Source organism: Amblyraja radiata, chromosome 10 (assembly GCF_010909765.2).
Source record: "Amblyraja radiata isolate CabotCenter1 chromosome 10, sAmbRad1.1.pri, whole genome shotgun sequence".
Classification (NCBI taxonomy): domain Eukaryota; kingdom Metazoa; phylum Chordata; class Chondrichthyes; order Rajiformes; family Rajidae; genus Amblyraja; species Amblyraja radiata.
Genome location: NC_045965.1, coordinates 12,418,732 through 12,446,332, shown reverse-complemented (window position 1 = coordinate 12,446,332; position 27,601 = coordinate 12,418,732). Strand labels below are relative to the sequence as shown.

Here is a 27,601-nt window from a genome sequence, read left to right as displayed (position 1 = left end):
GCTCACCCTCACCAAAAATCATCCGTGTTTTTTTCCCCTGTCTTCACGGGAATGCACGGTTTGGTGTCCAATGTAAAAAAAAGTGCGGGGAAATGAGCTTGATTTATCGCCCGGCTCCGGCTCCCATGAGTCGCTGCGCGCTCGGCCGTTGGTTGGTGGCGCCCGCGCTGGTGTGAGGTGTGAGGCGACGACACGGAGCCCGAGCTCGAGCCCACTCCTCGCTCTTCAGTCCCCGCTCCTCGCTCCTCATTCCTGGAGTCCCCGCTCCCGGCCGGTCGGCCGGCCGTAGCCATGAGCACCATGTGCGCCGACACCATCCTCATCGTCTTCATCTCCGTCTGCACCGCGCTCCTGGCCGAAGGTGAGAGGAGTTTAGATAAGGGGGTGGGGGAGCCTGGGCCCGTCGTCGTCCCGGTATACGTGATTACAATCGAGCCGTCCATAGTGTACAAATACAGGATAAAAGGAATAATGGTTAGTGTAAGATAAGGTCTGATAAAGATAGCCAGAAGGTCTGAGAGAGGGTCTCCAATGAGGTAGGCCAGCACCGCTCTCTAGTTAGTGACTATAGGGAGGTTTCACGGCAGTCGGGTCACGACCCATAACCCGTACTGTTGCTACGCTACTCCAAGTGGATTACACGCGATGAACTGCAGGTAGGCACTTACCATTGTTTCCAGCGTAGCGGGCCCGTTAAAACCCACCGAAATTGTCAAATTTTGCGCTGTAAATAATTATGGAAATCAGGATAAGCTTGTGAGACATTTAGCCAACTTCAGAATTCCAAAAGTGAGGAGAAATGACGTTAGATAGAAGCGAGAGCTGAAGGGACAACAACAGACAGAGTGCTTGGCGAACATTGACCGTTTGCTCACTGCATTTCACCAACTAAGGCATTATTTGTGTTTTTTCTTGATTCCTTTGGCATCTAAAAAGTTTCAGAAGTGATAAATCTGGCTGTAAATTTTTTTAATCGCCCATGGTTCTCGTGGGTTTTTACATACAAAATGAAAACGCATCTGAAGAAAATTTTACAGCCAGATTTATCACTTCTGAGACTTTTTAGATACCAAAGGAATCAAGAAAAAACACAAATAATGCCTTACTTGATGAAATGCAGTGAGCAAACGCGATAATTCACAATGTTTTCAATTCCGATATATGCACAGCCAATGTTTACCAAGCACTTTAGCTGCTGTTGTCCCTTCAGCTCTCGCTTCTCTTTACCTTCATTTCGCTTCACTTTTGGAATTCTGAAGTTGGGTACATATCCCTCACACTTACCCCGACTCCCACAATTTTTTTCAGCGCAAAAATTTAACATTTTGGCGGTTTTTAACAAGTAGGAAAGTACGCGTTTCTAGCATTAATAACATATACCGGAAGTTACGTATGTCCTCCAGATGGATTGTGCGGCTCCGTGCGTCAAGCCCTATGACCCAGTGACCTTGTGTGTAACCCCCCCTATACACGATTACAATCAGGCTGTCCACAATGTACAAATAAAGGGCACATTACATTCAGTGTAAGATATAACATTGAAGTCTGATTAAACATAGTTCAATGGTCTCCAACGAGATAGATGGGAGGTAAGGATTGCACTCTAGCTGGTGAGAGGACTTGCCAGAGAGCACCTCCCGCTGCTGAAAGACTCATCCATGCCTTCATCTCCTCCCGACTGGACTATTGCAACTCACTTCTCCTTGGCATCAGCTCCACCTACATCAACCGACTCCAACTGGTTCAGAACGCAGCCGCCCGACTCATCACCCACACCAAATCCTGGCATCACATCACTCCAGTCCTCAAACAACTTCACTGGCTTCCCATCTCCCACCGGATCACCTACAAAATCCTAATCCTCACCTACAAAGCCCTCCACCATCTGGCCCCCCCCATATCTCACTGACCTCCTCTCCCCCTACCAACCCTCACGGTCCCTCAGATCCACATCAGCCGGTCTCCTCTCCGTCCACAAGTCCAACCTCTGCAGTTTTGGGGACAGAGCCTTCTCCAGGGCAGCTCCCAGGCTCTGGAACTCCCTCCCCCAACCGATCCGCAATTCCGTGTCCCTCACCATCTTCCAGTCCCGCCTCAAGACCCATCTCTTCACCTCTGCCTATCCTTAGCCCCATGTCCCCCTCCCTTTTCATCTGTGCATTAATTGCCTCATATTGTGTTTTGTATTGAATTCTGTCTTTACTTTGTGTACTAGTCATGTCTCTACTATTTATTTCATTCCCCTTACATATTTTTCCTCTACCTGCTAAATTTTTGTAAGGTGTCCTTGAGACTCTTGAAAGGCGCCCATAAATAAAATTTATTATTATTATTATTATTACTGTTCAGTTGCTAGATAATAGTTGGGAAGAAATTGTCCTGAATCTGAAGGTATGTGTTTTTTTACCTTTCTATACCCCTTGCCTTACGTAAGAGATAGATCAGTGCTCTTAAGGCAAATTTCTCCAATCGCATTGGCAGGATTGAGTGATTACATGTGCAGGAAAGAACTGTAGATGCTGGTTTAAATCGAAGGTAGACACAATGCTGGAGTAACTCGGCGGGACAGGCAGCATCTCTGGAGAGAAGGAATGAATGACGTTTCCGGTCGAGATGAAGTTCTGAAGAAGGGTCTCGACCCGAAATGTCACCTGTTCCTTTTCTCCAGAGATGCTGCCTGTTCCACTGAGTTACTCCATCATTTTGTGTCTACCTTTGAGTGATTACGTGATACTGCCTGGAGACAGGCCCTTCGGTCCACAAGTCTAAGCTGACCATCGATTATCCGTTCACACTAGTTCTATGTTATCCTACTTTTGCATTTACCCCCTATGCACGGGACAATTTACAGAGGCCATTTAACCTACAAACCCCCAAGTCTTTGCGATGTGGGAGGAAACTGAGAGCACTCAGAGGAAACCCGTGGGGTCACAGGGGAAACATGCAAACTCCACAAACTACCCATGGTCAGGATTGAACCCAGGTCTCTGGCAATGTGATGCAGCAGCTTTACCAGCTGTGCCGCCCTCAAATATCCTCCCCGGTGGGGAATTGAACCCCAATCTCCCATATGACAGGTGGGGATACTCAGTACTATACTATTAAGGGCCTTCCTACCGAGGATAAAAGCTTTCAACGTCAGCGTTCTCTCCCAGGCTAGCATTGAGGCTCTAATTTCACTGGGCTACATCATTTGCTTTCCTGAAACCAAACTCCTGAAATGAACACTCTATACTCGGAGCTCAGCTACGGAAAGCGATATGGAGAGAGAAAATGCATAAACGTTTGCTTTCAGAATGTCCTTTAAAAAAAAATGGACCATACGCATTGACTTGTGGGAATCCCAGTCGCGGATTGCTCTAAATGGAGAATGGGAGAATAGACGTTTGTCTCCATGTCTTTTAGAGCATGTGGAACCTCGGTGAAAACAGCAAAAAGAAAGCTCCTTTTCTAATAATATAACCACCCCTCTCCTAGTGAGCCCATCATAGAGTGATACAGGCCCTTTGGCCCAACCTACCCACAACCAGCCAACATGCCCCAGCTACACTCGTCCCACTTTCCTGTGTGTGGCCTGTATCCTTTTGGCTTTGAAATATTTTGAGCAGTTTTAGGCCCCATATTTGAGGGAGGGTGTGAGGTTTATGAGAATCATCCTGGGGATGACTGGGTGAACCTATGAGGAGCATTTGATGGCTGCATGAGGGGTGAAATCATTGAAACTTACCACATTGTGAAAAGCCAAGATAGAGTGGACGTTAAGAGCAAAGATCATAGAGCCGAGCTCCGGTCAAAGATCTTTGGGTGAGAGGGTGTTTTCACCCACTTTTGTATGATCTGCAAACTTGCTAATCTTGACGTGTATGTTCATTCAAATTGATGACAAACAGTATCAGGCCCAGCGTTGAACCCTGAGGCACACACTAGTCAAAGGCTCCAGTCCAAGCAGCAACGTTCCACCATCACCCTCTGCTTCCTTCCATGAAGCCAATTTTCTATCCATTCAGCTATTCATGCGATCTAACCTTCCAGAGCAGCCTACCATGCAGAACCTTATTGAATGCTTTGCTGAAGTCTATATATACACAACATCTACAGCTCTGCCCTCATCGCCCTTCTTGGTCACGTCTTCAAAAAACTCAAATCAGATTTATGAGTCACGATCTCCCACCTACTAAGCCATGCTGACTATCCCTAATCAGCCCTTGTTCGTCTAAATGCCTGGATATCCTATCCCTCAGCATACTCTAGTAACTTTCCAACTACAGATGTTAAGCTCACTGGCCTACTAGGGTTCTCAGCATTTTCCCTGCAGCCCTTCTTGAATAGAAGTACAACATTTGCCAACCTCCAGTCTTCTGGCACCTCATGTATTTAAAGACGACTTGTAAATTTCAACCAAGGTTCCCACAGTTTCCTCTAGTTTCCCACAATGTCCTCGGATATATCTGATCATACCCTGGAAATTTGTCTACCTTCATACACGATAGTACCTTCAGCACCTCTTCGACCGTAACACTGACTGCTCTCAAGACACTTCCATTGACTGCCCCTAGTTCCTCCGTCCCGTCTTTCTCCTCGGTAAATACAGAGGCAAAATACTCATTGAGGACCTTGCCCATCTCCTGTGCCTCCAGTTCTCTAGTTCTCCTGTTATCTCCCCTTATGCATTTATAAAATCTCCTGGGATTGGCCTTAATGCTATCTGGCAGAACTATCCTCTGGCCTTTTTATGCCCATCTGATTTCCTTTTTTACTTTGCTCCTTAGTTCCTGAAACTCCTCCAGGGATACACTTGATCCCAGCTGCCTATACCTGTCCCATGCCTCCTTCTTATTCTTGACCAATGCCTCAATTTCCCTCTGAAGAAGGGTCTCGACTCGAAACATCACCCATTCCTTCTTCCAGAGATGCTGCCTGTCCCGCTGAGTTACTCCAGCATTTTGTGTCTATCCCCAATTTCCCTCATCAGCCAAGCTTCCTTACATTTGCCTGCTTTGCCCTTCTAACAGGGACGTGCATATCCTGAGCTCTAGTCAGTACACTTTTAAAAACATCCCACTTGGATGATGTTTCTTTCCCCTCAAACAACCAATCAACTTGAGCGAGACTTTCTCTCATATCCTCAAAGTTGGCCTTGCCCCAATTGAGCATTTTAACACGTGGGCCCTCTCTGTCCATATTCATAACTAAAACAAAACCCTGGATGAAGGAGAAGCAAGGCATTCTTGACTTTGTGCGAGCACTCAGGGAAAAGAGTAAAGAGTTTTTTGTTGTCATAACTTATGTGTTTGTAAAGCTGCAGCAAACACAGATTTAATTGTTGCACAAGAGAAGGGGTCTCCAAACTATGGCCTGCAGGCCACATTCGGCCCGCCACGAGATTTTATCCGGCCCACAGCAAGCTCTTAACACGTCCCATGCGGCGGGCTGTAAGCGAGTTCGGTATTCCGACTGCGCATGCCCAGGTCATCGGGCACTCACCATAAACATTGCTGATCTGCTGATATCAGACTTTCATTTCATCTGGTGAGTGAGCGGGATCGTGCTGCTGCGTTAGGTTGGGACCCAGGTCTCCGGTGCTACGGGTGCGGTTGAGTTGCTGCTGGGCTGTCCCCGTCCCTGTCCGGGGGCGGCCAGACGTGTCGGCCCAGCCTTGCAGCCGGCGTGCGGGGGAGGCACTGGATCCAGCTCGGTTTTCTAGGGGATCGCTGATCGGTGCAGTCCTAACTCCCAGTATAGTCCCTGGTAGACTATTCGGGAGTAATGTCAGATAAGGAAACGAGGTGTGAAATGTAAAGCTAGAGAGGTATATAAGTAAGTAAGTTTATTGGCCAAGTATTCACATACATGGAATTTACCTTGGTGCTATGCCCACAAGTAACAACATGACATACAGTGACAGTTACAAATGACTCAGAAACCACTAAACATTAATAATAATAAAACATTATTGATAAAACACCATTGATCAAGCATGTGAACCAACAAAATACCAGATCAAAGGGAGGCTACACGTTTTTGGCTTTTGAGTAGAGCAACTACTCGTGGATAAAAACTGTTTTTATGTCTGGCTGTGGCAGCTTTGACAGTCCGGCGTCGCCTTCCAGAGGGAAGTGATTCAAAGAGTTTGTGGCCAGGGTGAGAGGGGCCAGAGATGATCTTGCCCGCTGGCTTCCTGGCCCTTGCAGTGTACAGTTCATTAATGGAGGGAAGATGGCAGCCAATAATTTTCTCTGCGGATCGGACGATTCGCTGCAGCCTCCAGGTGTCGTGCTTGGTGGCTGATCCAAACCAGACCATGAGAGAAGGTGAGAACAGACTCTACGATGGCCGTGTAGAATGGGACCATCATTGCCTGTGGCAGATTGTGCTTCCTCAGCTGCCGCAGGAAGTACATCCTCTGTTGTGCCTTTTTGACTGGAGTCGAAGGTAGTCCCCCACTTAAGGTCCTTGGAGATGATGGTTCCCAGGAACTTAAAAGACTCCACAGATGTGACTGTGGTGTTGTTGATGGTGAGGGGAGGGGGAGTCTCCACTGTCCACTGTCTTAAGAGCATTGAGCTCTAGGTTGTTGCTACGGCACCAGGACTCCAGCTGTGACACTCTCTGTCTGTAGGCAGATTCCTCCCCATCCTGGATCAGTCCAATCAGGGTTGTGTCGTCCGCAAACTTGAGAAGCTTGACAAAGGGGTCTGTGGAGGTGCAGTCGTTGGTGTAGAGAGAGTAGAGGAGAGGAGAGAGTACGCAGCCTTGCGGTGCTCCTATGCTGAGTGTTTGCGGCTCCGAGATGTGCTTTCCCAGCCTCACATGCTGCTTCCTGTCTGTCAGGAAGTTGGTGACCTACTGACAGAGGGGTTCAGGCACAGTCAACTCGGAAAGTTTGGAGTGTAGTAGCTCTGGCACAATGGTGTTGAATGCAGAGCTAAAATCAACAAAGAGGATCCTCGCATAGGTCCCCTGGCGGCCTAGGTGCTGCAGGATGAAGTGCAGGCCCAGGTTGACTGCATCATCCACAGATCTATTGGCCCGATATGCAAACTGCAGAGGGTCCAGCAGGGAGTTTGTGATATTTTTCAGCTTGGCCAGCACAAGCCTTTCAAGTGTCTTCATGACTACAGAGGTCAGTGCGACAGGCCTGTAGTCATTAAGACAAGTAATTGAAGAGGACAGGGGAGAGGCAAAAGGAGGAATAAAGGTGAGATGAACCTGAGTCCCTCATTCCCCTTTTATCCCCCTCATTCCCCTCCCCTCCAACCCGGTTCACCTATATCCCTCTCTCATCACCTGACCTTTCCTCCACAGATTCTGCCTCACCCACTGAGTTCTTCCTACATTTGGTGCTTTGACCTTAAATTTTAGGTTTGTATCTTTCTAATTAGGTTTCTGCCATACCTTTGAACCAAATCACTAATGACATCTTTAATATTGTGATAAGGTGATCAACCCCACCTCAGTGTTCACAGGCTGCCTACAGCATATGAAATGAGATCTCCCTTCAATGTCTCTCGTGTTGTCCACTTTAGTAGAACCACACTCTCCTCCATTCCTTCTCTGCCAATCATAGCCACAGCTTATTTTCTTCTATTCACAATTCTTTGCAGATGTAGCAAGCCATATGAATCAATTGAATTTGAAGCTTCAAGTGGAAACAAATTTGATCTGTGACTTTTTTGCTCATGTCAAGGTGTTCAGAGCAAAACTGATGCTACTTGAAGGCCAGTTGAAAGTTCATATTTGGCTCTTTTCCCATGTTGTGAAGAATTTAATGAAGAAAGTGAAGAAGAATTTCCTTCCTTATTTGCAAATGAAGTAATTTTAGGATTTAAGAAACAATTTCAGGAGCTATTTTCTGACCTTGTTGCCAAAGCAAATGAAATCAGGCTCTTTCAAAATCCATTCGATTGTAATGTTGAAAATCTCCCAAGTCAGTTTCAGATGATCTTCAGGCAGATGACGGACTGACACAAGCATAAAGAAGGAAATCTGATTGAGTTTTATAAATTTTTGAAGCCTGAGCATTCCAAATTTGAAGCGATTTGCTTGTAGACGTTTGTCCATTTTTGGTACAACATACCTCTGTGAGGCAACGACTACTTTAGACGGTGGGGAGGGGGTCAAAGCCGGTGATGGAAAGGGCAGTGGTCACAACTTTTTGTAGTCTTTTTCGCTCCTGGACGTTCAAGTTGCTGAACCAGGCCACGATGCAACCAGTCAGAATGCTCTCTACTGTGCACCTGTAGAAGTTTAGGAGAATCCTCTTCGACATGCCAAATCTCCGTAATCTTCTCAGGAAGTAGTGTCGCTGATGTGCCTTCTTTATAATTGCATCGGTGTGCAGGGTCCAGGAAAGATCTTCGAAAAAATGCACGCCCAGGAATTTAAAGTTTTTGACCCTCTCCACCATTGATGTGAACAAGATTGTGGGTCCTCATCCTTGCCCTACCAAAGTCCACAAACAGTTACTTGGTCTTACTGATATTGAGAGGCAGGTTGTTGTGCTGGCACCATCTGGTCAGTCGGTCGATCTCACTTCTATACTCTGACTCGTCCCCATCTGTGATTCGTCCAACAACAGTGGTGTCGTCGGCGAACTTGATGATGGAGTTCCCACTATGTCCGTCTACGCAGTCATGGATATAGAGTGAGTAAAGCAGGGGGCTGAGCACGCTGCCTTGAGGTGCTCCCATACTCATTGTTACTGAGGATGAAGTGTTTCCACCAATTCGAACAGACTGGTCTGGATGAGGAAGTCGAGGATCCAATTGCAGAGGGATGCGCATAATGTGGCCCTCATGCTGAAAAGTTTGGAGGCCCCTGCACAAGAGTCTGCAGATGCTGGAATTATGAGGAAAGAACAAAGTGCTCGAGACAATCAGCGGATTAGGCAACATTTGCTGAGATAAATGGACAGATGTTTCGGATTGGGTGAAATTGGGAATGCAATTAAACTAGTGTGGAACAAATTCATTATTACTTTAATTTTTATAATAATGCTGAAGTTCTTGTTATTAGTCCTAAGGCAAAGCCAATCATAGTTTCGCACAGAACGTATAGTCGTTCTGCCCACATGATGCTAAATTAACTTCCTCTGCCTGGATGCGATCCACATCCCTCCATTCAATGCATATCATGTGCCTACCTAGAAATTCTTCCAAAGCTTAAGCATTTAAATTACAGTGACATGATCTATTATGTACTTTTCAATAGTAACACTATAAATAGAATATCTAGGATATATGAAGAAATGAAATAAAGTTGCCTTCCCAGAATGTTGTCACCCATTTAAATGTGACTTTTTAAATGAGACATTTAAAAGAGGAAAATATGAAACATTTGGGTGAAAAGGTGGGATGGCTGTTTCTTGTCTGTTTTTTTAGTTGTTTTTTTAATGGCATTTTAGCTGAAGTGCAAGAAAAAAACAGATTGCAACGTTTAATTTAATAAGCCCTCATCCGCTGTGCAATTATCCTAACTTTAAATGAAAAGGTTAAGTTGCTGAGTGATAATTTGAGCTTTTACAAATATTTCCATCAATTGCATTATTACTCCGTGGCCGATTCTCTCACCTAGACAAGAAGCAAATATGACTTCATCAATAAATGCCTATCTTCCATATTCAAATTTAGAATCTCCTATTAAAAGCTCAAATTATCACTTAGCAACCTTTCGTTTAGCTGCCCATATTTGAACTCAGGTAATCAGAGCCTATGGGGTAGCTGGGCATATGATATCAAAGATGAGGATTTCTGAATTGTGCATTCCAAGAAGTTAATATTATAGATGCAAAAGGAAATTATGTTAATGACCATTTATCAGAGCCGAAGGAGGGGTTTGGAAAAGATCTCCTGAAGCAGGGTAATCAAAAGTGAAGCAGGAGCATATAACTTCCTTCCAGTAGCTTCACAATTTGCAACTCTTTAATCCTTTCTTCTTCTTGCGTACACAACTTGTTCGGAGGTTGGGCGATCGTTAAGCGGAGGTTGGGCGATCGTTTCGCCGAACACCTCCGCTCAGTCCGCAATAACCTACCTGAACTCCCGGTGGCTCAGCACTTCAACTCCCCCTCCCATTCCCAATCTGACCTCTGTCCTGGGTCTCCTCCATTGCCAGAGTGAGCAACACCGGAAATTGGATGGCATGAACGTTGAATTCTCCCAGTTTTGCTAGCCCTTGCTGTCTCCTCTCCTTCCTTAACCCTCGAGCTGTCTCCTCCCATCCCCCCGCCCTCGGGCTCCTCCTCCTCCCTTTTTCCTTCCTTCTCCCCCCCCCCCCACCCCCTATCAGTCTGAAGAAGGGTTTCGGCCCGAAACGTCGCCTATTTCCTTCGCTCCATAGATGCTGCTGCACCCGCTGAGTTTCTCCAGCATTTTTGTGTACCTTCGATTTTCCAGCATCTGCAGTTCCTTCTTGAACACCTTGTTCTGTTTGATCTTCTGTTTGTGCACGCCAGGTTGATTGCATTTGTTGTAACAGGGTGGACCAAGTGAAGGTTGCAATCTCCCACCCCTTTAATCCTTTCATCTCACACCTTTGGTTTTAATTTCTGGCCTTTGTTACAATCATATGCTTATCAAAACTACCCTCACCCGTGTCTACCTATTACTCTTTGTCCTTCCTCTCTCCCAGTTTTGCTTCACCCCCCCCCAACTACAATCAGTTTGAAGAAGGGTCCTGATTTGAAACTTCACCTTTCCCCGTCTCCAGCTATGTTGCCTGACCTCCTGATTTACTCCAGCATTTTGTGTCTTTTGATTTTAACCATGCACAATGTTATGCCAGTGGCAAGGGTATTAAGAGAATTGTTTCTTCTGTAAATGGATAAGTAGTTGGATAAAGCAAATGTGAGGATTTCTGTGCTTGATATCAGAGCTATTCACTGAAGCTTTGGAAACATTTTGGCAACTTGAATGAACCAATAGCCTCCACTGCTCCAAAATACAGTGATTCTGTAAATTATTTTGTACAGCAAAATGAATTACTTCCTGTTGCTTATTATTGGGTCTTCGGTTTACACTGGTTTTGAATAGTGCTTGATGTGCCCCACAGAAAGGGATAAAATTGTTCCTTTTTTATTAACAGGTATCACATGGGTACTGGTGTACAGAACTGATAAATATAAACGTCTAAAGGCCGAGGTGGAAAAACAGAGCAAGAAGTGTAAGTATTAAATGGGAAATAAAAATAGAAAATGCTGGAAATACTCAGCAAAGGCAGTATTTGTTGGGGAGAGAAACAGTTGATGTTTAAAGTTGACCTTTATTGAGAGCTGGGAACAGTTAGAAGACAATGTTTTAAATTGCATAGAAGTGAGCGAGGGGGGAGTGGTTAAAGTCTGTAATTGGGTAATCTCTCCAGATTGTGATGCAAATAATTGTGGTGCTGGTGGTTGAAAGAGGTGGTGATGGTCATTGATTGCAGTGGATCTGTTAGAAAGTGATGTAAATCGGAGATGAATGACAGAGGTGGAGAACTTGAACAGATCACCATAGACCTTCCCCAGGTACCCAGTGTGCTTTTGCAGAAGGTAGAAAAATAAGCAAAAATCATTCCATTATGGTAACCACACCTCTACAGTATTGTAATGAATGGCATGTAATGAACAGCATGTATGATCGACCAAAAGAGAACATTTACTAGTGGAGAGGAAGAGGAAACTAGTTCTGCTGTTCTTGATAATAAACGTATGAACATAGGTTCTTCAGGCTTTTGAATTTAGTAAAGTTATGGGAGCTTGATCGTATGTAGGGGTATCCATAAGTTGAATAATTGCAATGTGCACAACCTGCACAGTTCCTAAAAATTGGAGATAAAAGAGAATGCTGGAAATTCCCAGCAATTCAAATGGTGTCTGCAGAGTGAAAACGGAGTGAATTTTATAGATTGGTGATCTTTTCTCAAAAAAACTAGTTAGGTTTCAAATATGCTACACAATGAAAAATTCTAAGGGGGGGGGGGGGGGGGGGGGGGGGGCGCGACGACATTGTGTGAGAGGCATAGCAACTGAACTAGATGAAATCGGTATTGAGTCTTGACAATTGTTATGGCCATTTGGAAAATGAGATGCTTTTCCTTCAGCTTGTGTTTGGTTTTGTGTAGGAAGGAACTGCAGATGTCTGTTTACACCGAAGATAGACATAAAATGTTGGAGTAACTGGATCGGGCAGAATCTTTGGACAAAAGGAGTAGGTTGGAACAGTGAAAGTCAGAGAAGCCTATGGAATGGGAGACTAATTAAGATGCTCCATGTATCCGGATGGGATTTGCTTTGTACATATTGACTCGTAAATAGATTTCATAAATTTATGGCAAGTTTTTGAGTGAAGGATTAATAATTTCCTGAATCTCGCACCTCCAGCCTTTTCTCTGCTGTAACCTTATTGGCAATCTTTGCTTTGTGCTAAGAAGGGCTGATGTCTGAAGAAGGGTTTCGACCAGAAACATCACCTATTCCATTTTCCCAGAGATGCTGCCTGACTCGCTGAGTTGATCCAGCTTTTCGTGTCTATCTTTGCTTTGTGCCTCCAAGATAGCTTAGTTGTGCATTGCATATTCAATGGGTTTGCGCTTGCAGATGTAAGCAAATAAATTGAATGCTGATACTTCGCAGCATCTACTTAAGTAAGATAAAATGTGAAAACTGCTTCCTCGTCTTTTTATTCGCTATCATCATAAGTGTGGCTCTACGTGAAGCAGGTTGAATAAATTAAGTGCCAATATTCTAATGCATTGACATTTCTGCATTTCTAAGAAAACGAGGCTGCAGATGTTGGAATCTTGAGCAATAAGCAAACAGCTGGAAGACCTCAGTGGGTCAGATAACATCTGTATAGGGAAATGGTCAGAAGTCATCTGTCCAATCTTGAGGAAAGTTGCTGACCTGAGAAATTTTCTCTCCATTCCCTTCTACTGATGTTGCTGACCCACCGAGTTCCTCCAGCATTTTTATTTAGTTTCTGCCTTCAGTTACTTTTGCATTTACATCAGATCTAATATATTTTAGCATCATAAATATGTAAAGTTGGCAAGAGAAATAAGCTTCATTTCTCAGGCACCCATTTACTCCAAGCCTACATTAATCTTATTTTATTCTCTCAAATTTACTGTCAACTCTCCTCCCCACTTCTATCTGCACCACTCTTTCATTCTAGTTGGTCTTGGCTAATTTTATTTTACTCTGAGCAAGTGATGATTCTAACCTCTCCCTAGATTTGGGTAGGGAAGTCTGTAATGTTGATGTAATTATAATAGAGGGATGTTCTGTCTTGAAGGCTCCAAATATGAATAACTTGGTATGCTGATTGTATTCTCACACCATTGTTGCTCCAAGTTTCCTGGACTGACATCACGAGTGTTATTGAACAGAATTGGTACAATTCATCCTATAAGTTGTTCACAATTGCAGTGTGCTGGTCCTTGAAAGGTTATTCACTCACTGGGATATTCATCAAGCTTCTGTATCTGCTGCTCCTGCGGGGCAGAAGCTTGAAAGTGCAAACCACCAAACTTGGAAATAGTGTCTTCCCTTCTGTATTCATACACTGGGGTACAGTCCTGATTTTCCAACCTACCTAATTGCAGATAGACACATAATGCTGGAGTAACACAGCAGCCCAGGCAGCATCTCTGGAAAGAAGGAATGGGTGACATTTCGGGTCGAGATCCTTCTTCGGACTGATGTCAGAGGAGTCTGCGGTATAGAGATAAAATGTAGTCGGAGACATTAAGACTGGTCGGAGAACGGGAAGGGGGAGGGGATGGAGAGAGAGGGAAAGCAAGGGCTACTTGAAGTTAGAGAAGTCAATGTTCATACCGCTGGGGTGTAAGCAACCCAAGCAAAAGGTGTTGTTGCCTATTTCCTTCGCTCCATAGATGCTGCCTCACCCGCTGAGTTTCTCCAGCATTTTTGTATACCAAGCGAAATATGAGGTGCTGTTCCTCCAATTTGCGCTGGGCCTCACTCTTGCAGTGGAGGAGGCCCAGGACAGAAAGATCAGAGTGGAAATGAGAGGGGGAGTTGAAGTGCTGAGCAACCGGGCGATCAGGTTGGCTAAGATGGAGAGCGCGTTTATAATAGATGTCAGTCGATAGTCTGTCTCCTGTGATGGAGAGTGTGAGATCTAAAAACGGTGGGGAGTTGTCGGAGATGGTCTAAGTGAATTTGAGTGAAGGACGGAAATTAGTCGTGAAGTTGATTAAGTCAGTGAGTTCAGCATGGGTGCAGGAAGTAGCAACAATGCAGTCCTCAATGTAGCAGAGGTAGAGTTCGTGGATAGGGCCAGTGTACACCTAAAACATGATTGTTCAATGTACCCTACAAAGAGGCAGGCATAGCTGGGGCCCATGCGAGTGCCCACAGCTACGCCTTGGATTTGGAGGAAGTGGGAGGAGTCTAAGGAGAAGTTAAGGGTAAGGACCAGTTCTGCTTTTCAGGTGTCTATTCAGCAGTCTTTTCTGGTGAGGCAGAGGTTCACTTGCACCTCCTCCAGCCTCATGTACTGTATCCGCTGTTCCAGGTGTGGACTCCTGTATATCGGCAAGACTGAGCGCAGGGTCGGCGATCGTTTCTCTGAACACATCCGTTCAGTCCACCTAAACCTACCTGATCTCCCGGTTGCTCAACAGGTGTTTCTTTGAAAGTGATGGGAAGACAACTCCTCAGTTTAGCATGTGCAACATAAATAGTATCTATCAATTGTTGATCCTGCATGACAATGATTGACTCTGCACAGATTCAGCTGAACACTCCCATGGACTGCTTTGTATTTGGGAAAAGTTGTGAATGGTGTAAAGTGCGAGAGCAATGGGGATATTTGACTAATTTGGTTTCTCATTACTTTTCCCTTTTAACAGTAGAAAAGAAGAAAGAATCCATTACGGAATCTGCAGGGAAGCAACAAAAGAAGAAGATAGGTAATTATCAGCAGCGTGTTACATGACATTATTTACTTTGATGGAATTCCCCTATAATATATTAGCAATGAGTGCCTTTCACATAAACTCAAGGCTACCTTTTGGGTTTAGTAAATATAATGGACAGGATCTTCTGACCGCCAAGCTACCTCAACTTGATGCTTGTCAGCTTGTTTTTTCTAGCAAGGTCTTGGTTGCAGTCTTCTCTAGTGGCTGCATCCCAGCTGACTGGCAGAAACCAACACAGGCCTTTGCAGAGCATAAGTGACAGGATATCCTTCCGGAAAGACTTTGACAGTGATGAGGAGCTGGTGGCAAAACCATCATTGAGTTTGAATGTTTGTGAATGTTAATTGGTATACACAAAGAAGTACCTAGTGTGATTAATAACAAACTTAAAATAAAGTAAGATAGACACAAAATTCTGGAGTAACTCATTGGATCTCTAGAGAAAAGGAGTAGGTGATGCATCGGGTCGGAACCCTTCGTCAGACTTCAGAAAATAAGTGAAATGATTTTAAACATAGGTGCTTGAGTGCACTTTACACTCTGGTATTTTTAGCCTGTAGTAATAAATATAATAGCTATTAAAAAGACCTTTATTATGGAAAATCCTGCAGGGAAATTATGTCATTATGAATCTGAAACTCTAGCCCCGAACCCCCGTCTTTCCTTTTTTTTATAATACGATTTTTTTTCTGCCTCTGTATCATGATGTTTCTGATGAATCCATTTATTGAGTTGTAGAGAAACTCTGAAATGAGAATGATTTGAATGATTTCAAATTAGACGTCTGCTTATTATTCAATGGCCAGCTGTTTCTTCACAATTGTTTCAGTGGGGTTGCATTGCACGTAAGATTTGGTCTAAGGATGTCTGTGCTGCACAATACAGATGGCTTCAGGTGATCTGGAGTAGAGTGAATGCACAGAAATCTTGGCTTCTGCCCACGTAAATGTGTAAAAGATAGCAAATATGTGGGTCTGCTGGTTCTACGGTGAGACATCTGCCCCATGATTGATCTCTTTGTGTGATGCTACAACTTGACAATCTTAGGAGTATAGCAATTGTGAAATAGTACAGAACAACAAATGCACAATCCTTACTCGTTTTTCTCTGGATAGCCTTGGCCCATTTCACTTCTCCAGTTTTTGAAATCTGTTTTTATTTCCTCCACAGTCTGTTCTTTTTCCTTTTGCAACGGCGTGGAATTTGGAATTGTTAGTTTTTTTTCTAAAGGCTCCAGTCAACAATAATGGCATGGCCAGATAGCCTGGTGACAATGGTCAGATTTGTTTTCTTTGAGATTTTTTTGAGATAGACTTTCATAAAGCCATGGGGTCAGGAAATGTTGAGTGTTGACTGTTAATTCTGATACCAAGGTAGAGCTGATTTTTGAAGCATGAATCTGTTATGGAAAACATAATTTATAGGTTTGTTTTTGGGGAATAACGTCCACAGTTTATTAGTCCACTATCTAGCCAATTGTGTATGTTCTGTAATTTGAACGAAGATGGCGATAAGACAAATTGTTAAAAGAAGATATAAAGGAAACAGGAAACCAAGAGTAAAGTTTTGACAATAGGGCGAGCTGAAGTGATTCTTAAGTTCAGAGCAAGACGCTCGTTATCATAATTTCACACGGGATTTTGTTTGTTGGGGGGGAGGGAGTGGGTGGTTGTGGCTTTTTAAATACCGGAGAATGTCGCAGAAAGATTTATTTGGTACATTTACTGGAATTGTGGTACAGTGAGAAGCTTTTGTCGTGTGCAAACCAGTCAGCGGAAAGACAATACACAATTACAATCGAGCCATCCACCGTGTTCAAATACATGATAAAAAGAAAAACATGCTGATATATGATATGGAGCCAAATATTAATTTACAAGAACCTATATAAGCTTATTTTTTAACATTGTTTTCAGAGCGACAAGAAGAAAAATTGAAAAATAATAACCGGGATCTTTCAATGGTAAGTTGAATTCTCTTTCAAAGTACTTCATATTGCAAACATCAAAATGCAATGGTTTCCTTTTAGAGAAAATCCTTCAGAACAGTTCTGCTAATTTGTACATTTTAGTTGGTTACTTCTGCTTCCCCGATACTGGAAGATATATCATGAGTCATAATGTGAAAAATCACAGGAAATGTTCTTTGTGATGTTGCGTTTTTAAATTGTAATTTAGCATGAATCACCTTCCATGTAAAAGCCTAATGTGAATCTAGGCACGGTATGTGGGTTACTTGTAAAGTGGGGACTACTTGTAGGGTGGCACGGTGGCGTTGCAGTCGAGCTAGTGCCTTATAGCGCCAAACACTAAGGATCGACCCTGACTATGTGTGCTGCCTGTACGGAGTTTGAAAGTTCTTAAATTCCATATGGAACAAATTTAACTAATCTGACCAAGGTGGAAATAGTCTCCAACCCGATATACGGCTGTTCTTCAGAAATTAATTGTTCATTAACAATTTTCATTTTTCTTGTGCCAGGTGCGAATGAAGTCAATGTTTGCTATTGGATTCTGTTTCACGGCTTTGATGGGCATGTTTAATTCCATGTGAGTGTTCCTTTGTTACTTTGGACCTTTCTTCATTTAAGATGTGAAATCTATCTTATATTACTACAAGTCTGATCTTGACCGCTTTTGGCTCGCAGTGCTGCGATTTCCGAGAGAACGGCGCCACCTACGGCCGTCACTTTTGGCCACCTCGCTCAGAGCCCCCCTCCCCCTTCCAGGACCGGAGGATTTTTTCCATCGATGGAAAATCAGAGAGATATTAATGTTTTAAAATAATTTGCCATTCTCTCTGCTGCCCCTGCTGAAGGGCGGGGGAGGGGGAGGGACTATAAACCAGGAAGTAGTGTGCCTCACTCAGTCTCTGCAAGATGGAGGAAGCCAGAGGTTCATGTCTCTCTGAGCTCTGAATAACACTGAACACATGTCTACTCAACTGTGAGTGCCCTTAATGTGATTTGAAAATGAAAATATGGTTGGGTTGAAGTAAAAATGCACTGCTAATGGCTCTTTGGGTTGGTGAAGTTAAAAATACACTGCTAATGGCTCTTTAGGTTGGTGAAGTTAAACATGCACTGCTAATGGCTCGTTGCACCCTGCATGAAATGGTATGAAACTGCATTTGAATTTGGTGGCCTTGCACCCTCCTTGAATGGTATGAAACTGCACTTTAATTTGGTGGCCTTGCACCCTGCTCGAAGAGGCAAGAAACTGCACTTGAATTTGGTGGCCTTGCACCCTGCTTGAAATCGAATTTCAAGGAATAGCCGTGAGTCAACTGCCAGCCCACCAGCCGTGAACGAGCTGCCAGCACATTAGGCTTGAGGGACTGAGCTGCCACCCCAAGAATCCATTTGGCCCACAATGTCCATACTAGCCCTCTGGAGACCAGTAGTCCCTGCAGCCAACAACACCCATACCAGCTCTCCAGAAAGCCCCCCCCCCCCCCCACCGGCGGAGAGGTGGAATATTGCGTCGAGAGACCAGCCCTCCCGTTTGAACATGGGACCCAACGGGTCCCACTTAGTCTAGTAATGTGCTGGATCTTTGGCAAATAATTCTTATAATCTTGAATTGGTCCTTCTAAAATATATTGTGACATTATCTAATGTCAAATATCTCACTTTAGGTTGCCCTGGCACTATCACTCCCCAACCCGTTGCACTAGCTTCTCATTTTCACCCTACAAACAGCTTACAATGGCCTGTTTCCTTTATCATCGTTAATTTTTTGCATATTTTTAATTCATTATTCTTTATCTCTCCACATCACCATCTATCTCTCGTTTCCCTTATCCCTAACCAGTCTGAAGAAGGGTCTTGACCCGAAACGTCACCCATTCCTTTGCTCCAGAGATGCTGCCTGTCCCGCTGAGTTACTCCAGCTTTTTGTGTCTTATCTTCAGCCTAAACCAGCGTCTGCAATTCCTTCTTACACAAATATCTTGTAATTGGATTCATGGATGGAAAACAGATGTCTGGCACTGCATATTGTAGGATGCTGCGGGTTCTGAATTTGCCGGTAACAATCATGCTTTGTTAATTATTGCACAGAATAGACCTTCCTTTCAGCTCCTGTTTTTCGTTTACCGAACCGTAAAACTTCTTCCATGGGTGTCAATGTGTAATTCTAGTAGACACAAAATGCTGGAGTCAATCAGTGGGTCGGACAACATTTCTGGAGAAAATGGATAGGTGTCGTTTCAGGTCGGGACCCTTTTTTGGAAATTTTCGTTCAGTTCCGACCTGAAACATCATATATCCATGTTCCCTAAAATTGCTGCCTGTCCTGCTGAGTTACTCTGGCAATTTTTGTCTATGGTGTAAATCAGCATCTGCAGTTCCTTGTTATTATAAGAAGTAACGCTCTTTTCTTGACTGGAAAAACTTTGGGTTGGTGTACAATATTGAATTATGGATGAGTACAAATCAGTATGATTAAGTTTAGCTGTTAACAGGATTTTATTCTCAAAATTATTTAGTGTGAAGTAGTTGTCATATTTGAGGCACAGTTTCTGCAATATTCTTATGTTCATTGTCAGAAATATGTTGCCAGGTACCTTTGAACTTTTATAATTTCAGTGGTTATTTTGCAACAAATTGTCACAAAACTCGGTTCTGATGAAGAAGGGTCTTTGATCTGACTTTAACTTTAACTGTTTCTCATTCCAAAATATTGCTTGACGTGCTTTGGTTTTTAAAGTATTTTCTATTATTTATTCAGATTTCTAGCATTTATAGTTTTTTTGATTTTCACATCTCTGCAGGAGTTCTTCAGTGTAGTTTCCTAGAACCAGCTATTTTCAACTGTTACATTCATAACCTTCCTGTGGGAGATTGCAACCTTCACGTGGTCCACCCTGTTTCGACTAATGCAATCAACCCGACGTGCACAAGTAGATGTGATGTTTTGGTTTCTACAACTTTAGGCTGTGCACGCCATACGCAAGAAGAAGATAACCTTCCTTCCATGACAGGACAGAGCTTGGAATGTTTGCTGATGATTTCACATTCAATTCAATTTGCAACTTCTCAGCGAAAATAAATCAAATCAATACTGATGAATAGCCTCAGATCTGAAACATTAACTGTCTCTTTCCACAAATGCTACCTGACCAGCTGAGTTTATCTGTATTTTCTGATTTCCAACCTGAAGCACCCTTGACTTTCAGTAGCATTACCATTGCCCCGTGGGCCACCATTGACCAGAAACTTATAAATATCCCGGCTACAAGAGGTGATCAGAGGCTGGTTACCCTGTAGCGAGTGACTTGCCTCCTGACAGCCCAAGGCCTTTCCACCATCCACAAGACATAAGTGAGGAGAGTGATGGAATACTTTTCACTTGTCTAGATGAGGGCAGTGGCAACAGCTCTCAAGGAGTTCAGCACCATTCAGACAAAGTCTGTCTGCTTGACTGGCATCATCAACCAACCTAAACTTTCATTCCTCCCTCTATGTTTGCTGGTATGTCATCTTCAAAATGAACTGCGGCCATTAGCGCTATATTTTCTAACGACACTTCCAAAGACCAAGGAGGACAAGGGAGAGGAACACCACCATCTGTAGGTAGACACAAAATGCTGGAGTAACTCAGAGGGTGAGGCAGCATCTCTGGAGATGAGGAATGGGCGACGTTTTGGGTCGAGACCCTTCTTCATCCCATCTGTAGGTCCACTTCAAGTTGCGCACTGTTCTGACTTGGAAACATGTTGTCCTTATTTATGTCGCAGGATATAAATCCTGAAACTCTACCTGTTAGCACTCCACCCTCCCCAGGGGTGATGTAATGATTCACGTTGGCAGCTAATCACCATCTTAAGTTCAATTAGGGTTGGGCAATAAACGCTACCTTTACTTGTGCACAAGTTTGAAAATTAAATTAAAACTGGAGCGGTCAAGAATCAGTACTTGAGTGCCCTCTTTCCTCAGTAGTCTTTTAGAATGAGAAATTCCTCCATAAGCTGGCATTTTAGGATAATCCCTTTTGTTCAGGATTGTTTGTCTTAATTTACTTTTGCTGTGATGTTCTTTTGACTGTTTGAATTCTTGTGAGACGATATTTTTAAACCATGTTTGAAGGTAATGTATTAAAACTGGAATTATATCTACCCATTTGAGAACTAATATTTGCCTTGATGTTTTGTTGGTTTTGAATTCCTTTATAATTTAATGTTCTGTATAACTACAGAAGAAAAATCACACTTGTTATTTAGGGATAAGTCACAACATCCAAATGTTTACATTAGTTGAACATTCCAGTCAATTACTTTAAATGACATTATATGTCAGTAGCCACTTCCTGTTGGGGAACGTACATATTGTTGCACAGTGAGTTTTTAGGGTAATTAATGCTTCAGGACAAATGAATGGGTAATGAATAATTATGATTGCCAGCCACGTGTTGCATTGATTGTAGAACGTATGTGGTCAGGTGGTGCCAAATCTCTGCCACGGCTCAAACTTGGCATATGAGGTATTCACCCACATGCAGACGACTGACCAGTTGTCTGTCTGTGACAGTCCTTAATGCAGAGCAGGCTTCATGTGGTGACCAGACTCCAGTCGTAGGTTCTGTGGGAAAAGACCTGCGAATCATTTTAAATATCTCGGTAAGTTATGGATATTTCAAATTGACATCAATAATTAAATATTAAATTATTTTTAGAAAAGATGGAAGTGCCTAGAGGTGAGGAATTTTTAGAAAAATAAACAATTTGCTTATCATTTTAAGATTTGACCTCATCCAAATAAATGGGGTTGTACTATGGCTGGGTAAAGTTGACAGTCCTGCTGTATGCCCCGGCTGGAGCAAGTGGAAAGATGTGCTCTCTTCTGACCCCAGCTTGTTTCTGACTTCCAAGATTCAATGTGCAGGAATTTACTAGGGAGGGTGGACATAACTAGCAATTTTCTACAGAGGAATAGGTATAGATGCATAGGGGCGGCACACTGGCACAGCAGTAGAGTTACTGCCTTACAGTGCCTGAGACCCGGGTACGATCATGACTATGCGTGCTTGTCTGTAAGGAATTTGTATGTTCTCATCGACCTGCGTGGGTGGATCTCCGGTTTCCTCCCACACTCCAAAGACGTACAGGTTTATAGGCTAATTGGCTTGGTTTCATTGCTGGTTGGTGCGAACTCAGTGGGCTGAAGGGCTTGTTTCCGCGCTGCATCTCTAAACTAAATATGATGTGGCTCTTTCAGCAAATGTTCTTGTGAATGCGCTCTGTGTCCCATAGTTTTTTTTCTGTGGACAAGTGCATAAGTTGCCACAATCATGCATTTTAAAACCTATTTTAGAATGCTCTTATTTTAAAAGAGAATGACATAGAACATAGTGCAGCACAAGAACAGTCCCATCGGCCTACAATGTCTGTGCCGAACATGTTGCTGAGACCATCTCTTATCTATCTGCACATTATCCACATCCCTCAATTCCCTATGTATTCATATGCCTATCCAATGCCTTAAATGCCATTATTGTACCTGTCTCAACCACCAACTCTGGCAATGTGCATCCTGGCAGTTGTGCGTTTAAAATAAATAAATAAAAGTTTAGAAAAATACCTGCCCTACATATCTCCTTTAAACTTTGTCCCTCTCACCTTAATGCTATGCCCTCTAGTATTTGATTTTTCCATCCTGGGGAGCAACGGTCTAATTGTCCACCCTATCTATACCTCTCATAATTTTGTATACTTTTATCAGGTCTTCCTGCAACCTCCAGCATTCCAGAGAAAACAATCAAAATTTGCCCCAAGTAGAATAATTTAGTAGAATAAGTTTGAGTGGAGAAGATTTTGTCTTTAATTTACCTGTTCTTGGAATTGACCTCTTGAATCTTTAATAGTGCTGCTCTTTCAGCTGCTTAGTAATCTGAAATTGAATTTATCTGAATCATTTTGGAAATTGTTTACCAATTCGCACAACATGGCATTCCAATTGAGTTTATTGTCAGCACGTCTGACGTTTTCTGAGCTTCAGAATCTTATCTGATAACGTCATACTTATCCTTGCACATGTTTGAGTCCCTGACAATGTAAAATGGATTCCAGGCAATCACTGACATAGAACAATCAGAGTTATGTTAAATGACACTGTTGAAATGGGAACAATGCAGTTCCGTTGGCCAGTTGAGGTCCACAGTGTGTGCTTAAGCTAGCTGGCAGGCTAGAAACAGGAACTGGAGATGCTGGTCTATAAAAGAAGCAAAGTGCTGGAGTAACTCAGTGGGTCAGGCTGATTCCTGGAGAATATGGATAGGTTATCTTTTGTGTCGGGACCCTTCTTGACCCAAAAGGTCACCTATCTATGTTCTCCAGAGATGTTGCCTGACCTGTTGAGTTGCTCCCAGCATTCTGTGTCCTAACTGAGTTAGTCATTAATTGATACATTGTAGCATCACTGCTGGCTTTATTTCTTTACTGGAGCTTTTGGCAGAGATATTTCAGGTGATTTACCTCGTGTTTCTCAGAGGTTTTATTTGTCTTCAGTTCTTCTCAACAGAAATACCAATCTAATGTATTTTAGTCGTATGTTCTTCAATCTTTTTATTTTATGCACACAGTAATGCAGCTGATAAGGGATTAATTATAGCCAATAATTGTAGATCTCTGGGGTCTCGTTTAATGAAGTGGTCTCCTAAGATTAAATCTACCAATATTACTTTCTTGCCATGATTTTGCTTTCAGATTTATGCATATTGTCCTCTTTTTTTCAGAAATTGCTAAATGATAACAGTAAATATTAGCTCGTAATTTATTTATCACTTTATGTGCATTAACTATAACTTCCAGCTTTTATGATCTTGTATAAACTAATTGTTTTCCTCTAGATTTGATGGCCGAGTGGTTGCAAAGCTCCCGTTTGTTCCCTTGTCATACATCCAAGGACTGTCCCATCGCAACCTCCTTGGAGAAGATTACACCGACTGCTCTTTCATTTTCTTGTACATTTTATGTACAATGTCAATCCGACAGGTAAGCATTGTTGGCTGTAGGAGTGGATGTTACACAGAAGCAATGAAAATAAATATAGGAATTAAAGTCCACATTCGCATCCAGCCAAGCGTGTAGGAAAGTAAAACTTGACTAGGTATTAATCTCTAAACTCAGTTTTGCTATATAAATAAAGAAACTTAAACTTAACTAAACTCAGTTTTACATAGAGCAAAGTTGATTTTTTTTTAAAGCTATTTCTGAGTTTGAAAGACCATTTTGCCAATGATTAACTTGTGATAAAAATCTAACTGCAAGGAAAATAATTACCTGAATTTAGAATAAATCATTAATTGAAAATGAATGTAATGCTAGTCTGTGGCACCCTCCTGTGTAGATAAAATCATGTGTAACATTTGACCACATTGCTTCCATATAAGGGATTGTCATTTGGAAATTAACTGTCAACATTTTCTCTGAATTTGCCCATTTACAACTAACTTAAATTGTTAAACGTTATACCGTATTTCCCGGCAATGAAGACGTGCCTGCGTCGGAGACACACCCCCATTTTGAGTTGCTAAATTTTGAAAAAAGGCTGGCGGGACAGGATCAAGGGTTTGGTTTAGTCCAGGGGTCAGCCACCTTTTTTGCATAAGAACCAGGACCCATGTTTGTGAGCGGATGGCGATAGATGTGGCCCAGATATAGGGCCACATCTATCGCCATAGTTAATAAATGAAGGTAATAATACATACTAAGTAAATTAGTAATTAGTAATATTACATACTAATAATACATAAATCAGTAATAATACATACTAATAATACATAGTTTTCACGTGTTTTTCAATTAGATTTCTGCAGTTTCCAGATCACCTGTGTGTCCCGGGAGTGGCTGCAGTTCCCAGATTCCTTGCTTCCCCGGGACCAGCTGTAGGTCGCCTGCAAGCTCCCGGGTCTAGCTGCAGTTCCGCTGTCCGGTCCTGGCGGCTGCTCGCAGCCACCCGAGCCTGACCCGGGCCAAACTCCCCACACACTGTGAAAGGAACTCTTTCCCCTCCCCCCTCCCCCACCCCCCAGCGGTGCTGTCGTTTTACAGCCGTTGTACTGAGGGATAGCCAAGTCTCTTTCTTGGCTAACAATCTAACTTCGGCCTCCAAGACGCAGGTACATTTTCGGGCCTTATTTTCGGGTTAAAAATAGCATCTTCATTGTCAGGAAATACGGTACTTCATTTCATGGTCTTTCTAAATAATTTCTGCGTTCTCATAGTACAACAGTTTCACTTAAATATTACATGCTTTTAGACCATTTTAATGTTTGTAGTATTTTCAGTATTTTACATTTCAAAAGCTTAAGTAAAAATTTAGTGCTCATTTTGCTCCTTTTTGTTTTCGATTTTGTGCTATTGAGTGGAGATATTTGTGCGTGTACTCGCTGACGGTATGACTTGGTTTGTTCAATTTTGTTTTTATATTTCAAAAGTTTTAAAGGCACTTAAGTACTCTTCAGCACCTTGGAACAGCAGGGGGAAAATGTCTAAATGTTGCTTACCTTGTTACCGAGCATTTCTGGTGCCTTGAGGAAACTACTTTAGACTCTCAAACCGAGGATGACTACATTTTACATAGCTTTTGAAAAAAATGTGCCTTGCGTTATAGCTTGAAGCTTATTGCTTTATAACTATTTAGTATTTGACATGCATAAATGTTTTAAAACAAAAAATGTGTAAATTTATATCAGCTTATCCAATTTTAGTCTGTCCAACATGCATTTTGAAGCGTATCATTGTGGTGCTGTATATGTGGCAGCCAATTTGCACAAAATTAGATGCATCAAAGCTAGATACCATAAATAGCTGTACGATAATGAGTCTTTATTTAGTGGTGTTTATTGGGAAATAATATTGCCTTGGAAGTGAGGCAGAACTTTCCTGGTCTTCCAAGTATGACCAACGAATATTTGATGTTCCCAAAAAAGGGCATATGAAGTCCTCGTTTAGCATCTCTACTGAAAAAGCTGCAATGGTGCATCGGCCCTTGTGTGTAATGCAGTGTCGTACCAACCTAGTGAAGCCGTTGACATGGAACTTGTAACTTTCACAGACAAAGACGCTGTAAAAACTGAGCTGGTAGATACAAATGGTCACTTTGCAATATTTTATAGATTAGCTTAATTTGTGGGTTTATTATTTTCCTTTTTTGCTTCTCAGAATATACAGAAACTGCTGGGTCTGGCTCCTTCCCGTGCTGCTACCAAACAGGCTGGAGGATTCCTGGGACCCCCACCTCAAACAAGCAAATTCTCATGATGGAATTGTAAGATGGTATTGAATATCAACTATCGGTATAGATAGACACAAAGAGCTGAAGTAACTCAACAGGGTCAGGCAGCATCTCTGGTCCTAACCCAAAACGTGACTCATCCCTTTGTGTCTATCTTTGGTACAAACCAGCATCTGCAGTTCTTTGTTTCTACAACTATAGTTCCGATTTTTGTTTAGAGCTAAAAATGCAATTTTAACTTTTTTTTCCAGTAATAAGTGAAATATCTCTTAGATGCTAAGATATTGAAATGCTGCTGTGTAAACTTTAAGTTTTATGACGGATTGGAAACATTGGAAGGTCACATACACAGTTTGCTATCTGAAAGTTGTTTGCATTGTGAGGCAGATTATGTTTAAGGTAGAAAAAAAAATTCTAAGGCATAAGGATTCAGTAAAATGCACAACTTCAACAAAACCTTGTCTTTTATCTGAAACAATACATTGATGTATGGAGCTGTGCAATAGAAGATTTTTTTTTTCAGGAATTAATAAAAGTATCAATGTTAAAATTCCAGCTGTGGTCACTTTCTTCGGTATAGTAACAACAAAACAAGAAGTAAGTTTTCCCTCACAATACAATTCACAATTTAACCAGCTTGTGATCTCTAACTATGGTGGGAGGAAGGTAATGGAAACGAGAAAATAAAAATAAATGGAAATGGCCTACGTACGATGTGGGTGAATATTGAGAGATTAGTATCTTTCAAATAAAGCAAAACAAAGTGCTGGAGAAACTTTGCATCTGAGGAGGGAATGGACAGGTGATGTTCAGGTTGGGACACTGATAATAAATATTGGTTATCAAGATGATGGACATTTGTTCTAATGGATGGAATGTTTTCCTAGTTTCCACATGTATAAGTAAGAGGCTAAACATATCATGTGTCAGTTGCAAAGTTGGCATTATTCTTACTTAATCTGGTGCATCTCAAATGTATGTGACTAGGCTTCTGTGTCTCCTCTGATGGTAGCAGTGTGAAGAGTGCATGTCTCAAATGGTGGCAATCCTTGATGATAGATGTTGCCTTCTCGAAACAGCATCTTGTGTTCACCTTGATGGTGGGGAAGACTAATTCTGTGATGGATCGGATTGTCCACTATTCTCTGCAACCTTTGGTGTTCCTATTGCATTGGAATTGCAACCAGTCCGTATACTTTGTTCAGTGCAATTGTGCAAGTTCAGTTGAGTATTTGGTGACATGCCAAATATCTTTAAACTTCTAAGAGAGTAGAGGCACTGGCATATACCGTCTTTGTGATTAAATCTATTACAGGTCAACTGAGCAGGTAACACCCGGGAATTTGAAGTTGCTAACTCGTACATTGGCGACCCACTCATGAAAATTGGCACATAGTCTCCCGACTTCCCCTTCCTTGATTTTGTTGACATTGAGCGAGAGGT

General features: G+C 42.5%; 1 protein-coding gene across 1 annotated transcript; it reads left to right on the top strand.

The window, feature by feature from the left end:
- Nucleotides 1–10: 10 nt before the first annotated feature.
- On the top strand, nucleotides 11–26,711 carry tmco1 (transmembrane and coiled-coil domains 1). The gene is made up of 7 exons (XM_033028034.1): nucleotides 11–361; nucleotides 11,083–11,160; nucleotides 14,854–14,913; nucleotides 16,839–16,885; nucleotides 17,404–17,471; nucleotides 23,769–23,913; nucleotides 26,086–26,711. Exons 1-7 carry the CDS (start codon nucleotides 292–294, stop codon nucleotides 26,182–26,184), a joined length of 567 nt encoding a protein of 188 aa, XP_032883925.1. The 5' UTR covers nucleotides 11–291; the 3' UTR covers nucleotides 26,185–26,711.
- Nucleotides 26,712–27,601: the final 890 nt, after the last annotated feature.

What these genes read in the sequence shown, in the direction of transcription:
- tmco1 (XM_033028034.1), top strand. Translation starts at nt 292, where the DNA reads ATGAGCACCATGTGCGCCGACACCATCCTCATCGTCTTCATCTCCGTC. An exon ending in CACCGCGCTCCTGGCCGAAG is followed by an intron (nt 362 to 11,082) that starts GTGAGAGGAGTT and finishes TTTTATTAACAG; the next exon opens with GTATCACATGGGTACTGGTG. An exon ending in GCAACAAAAGAAGAAGATAG is followed by an intron (nt 14,914 to 16,838) that starts GTAATTATCAGC and finishes CATTGTTTTCAG; the next exon opens with AGCGACAAGAAGAAAAATTG.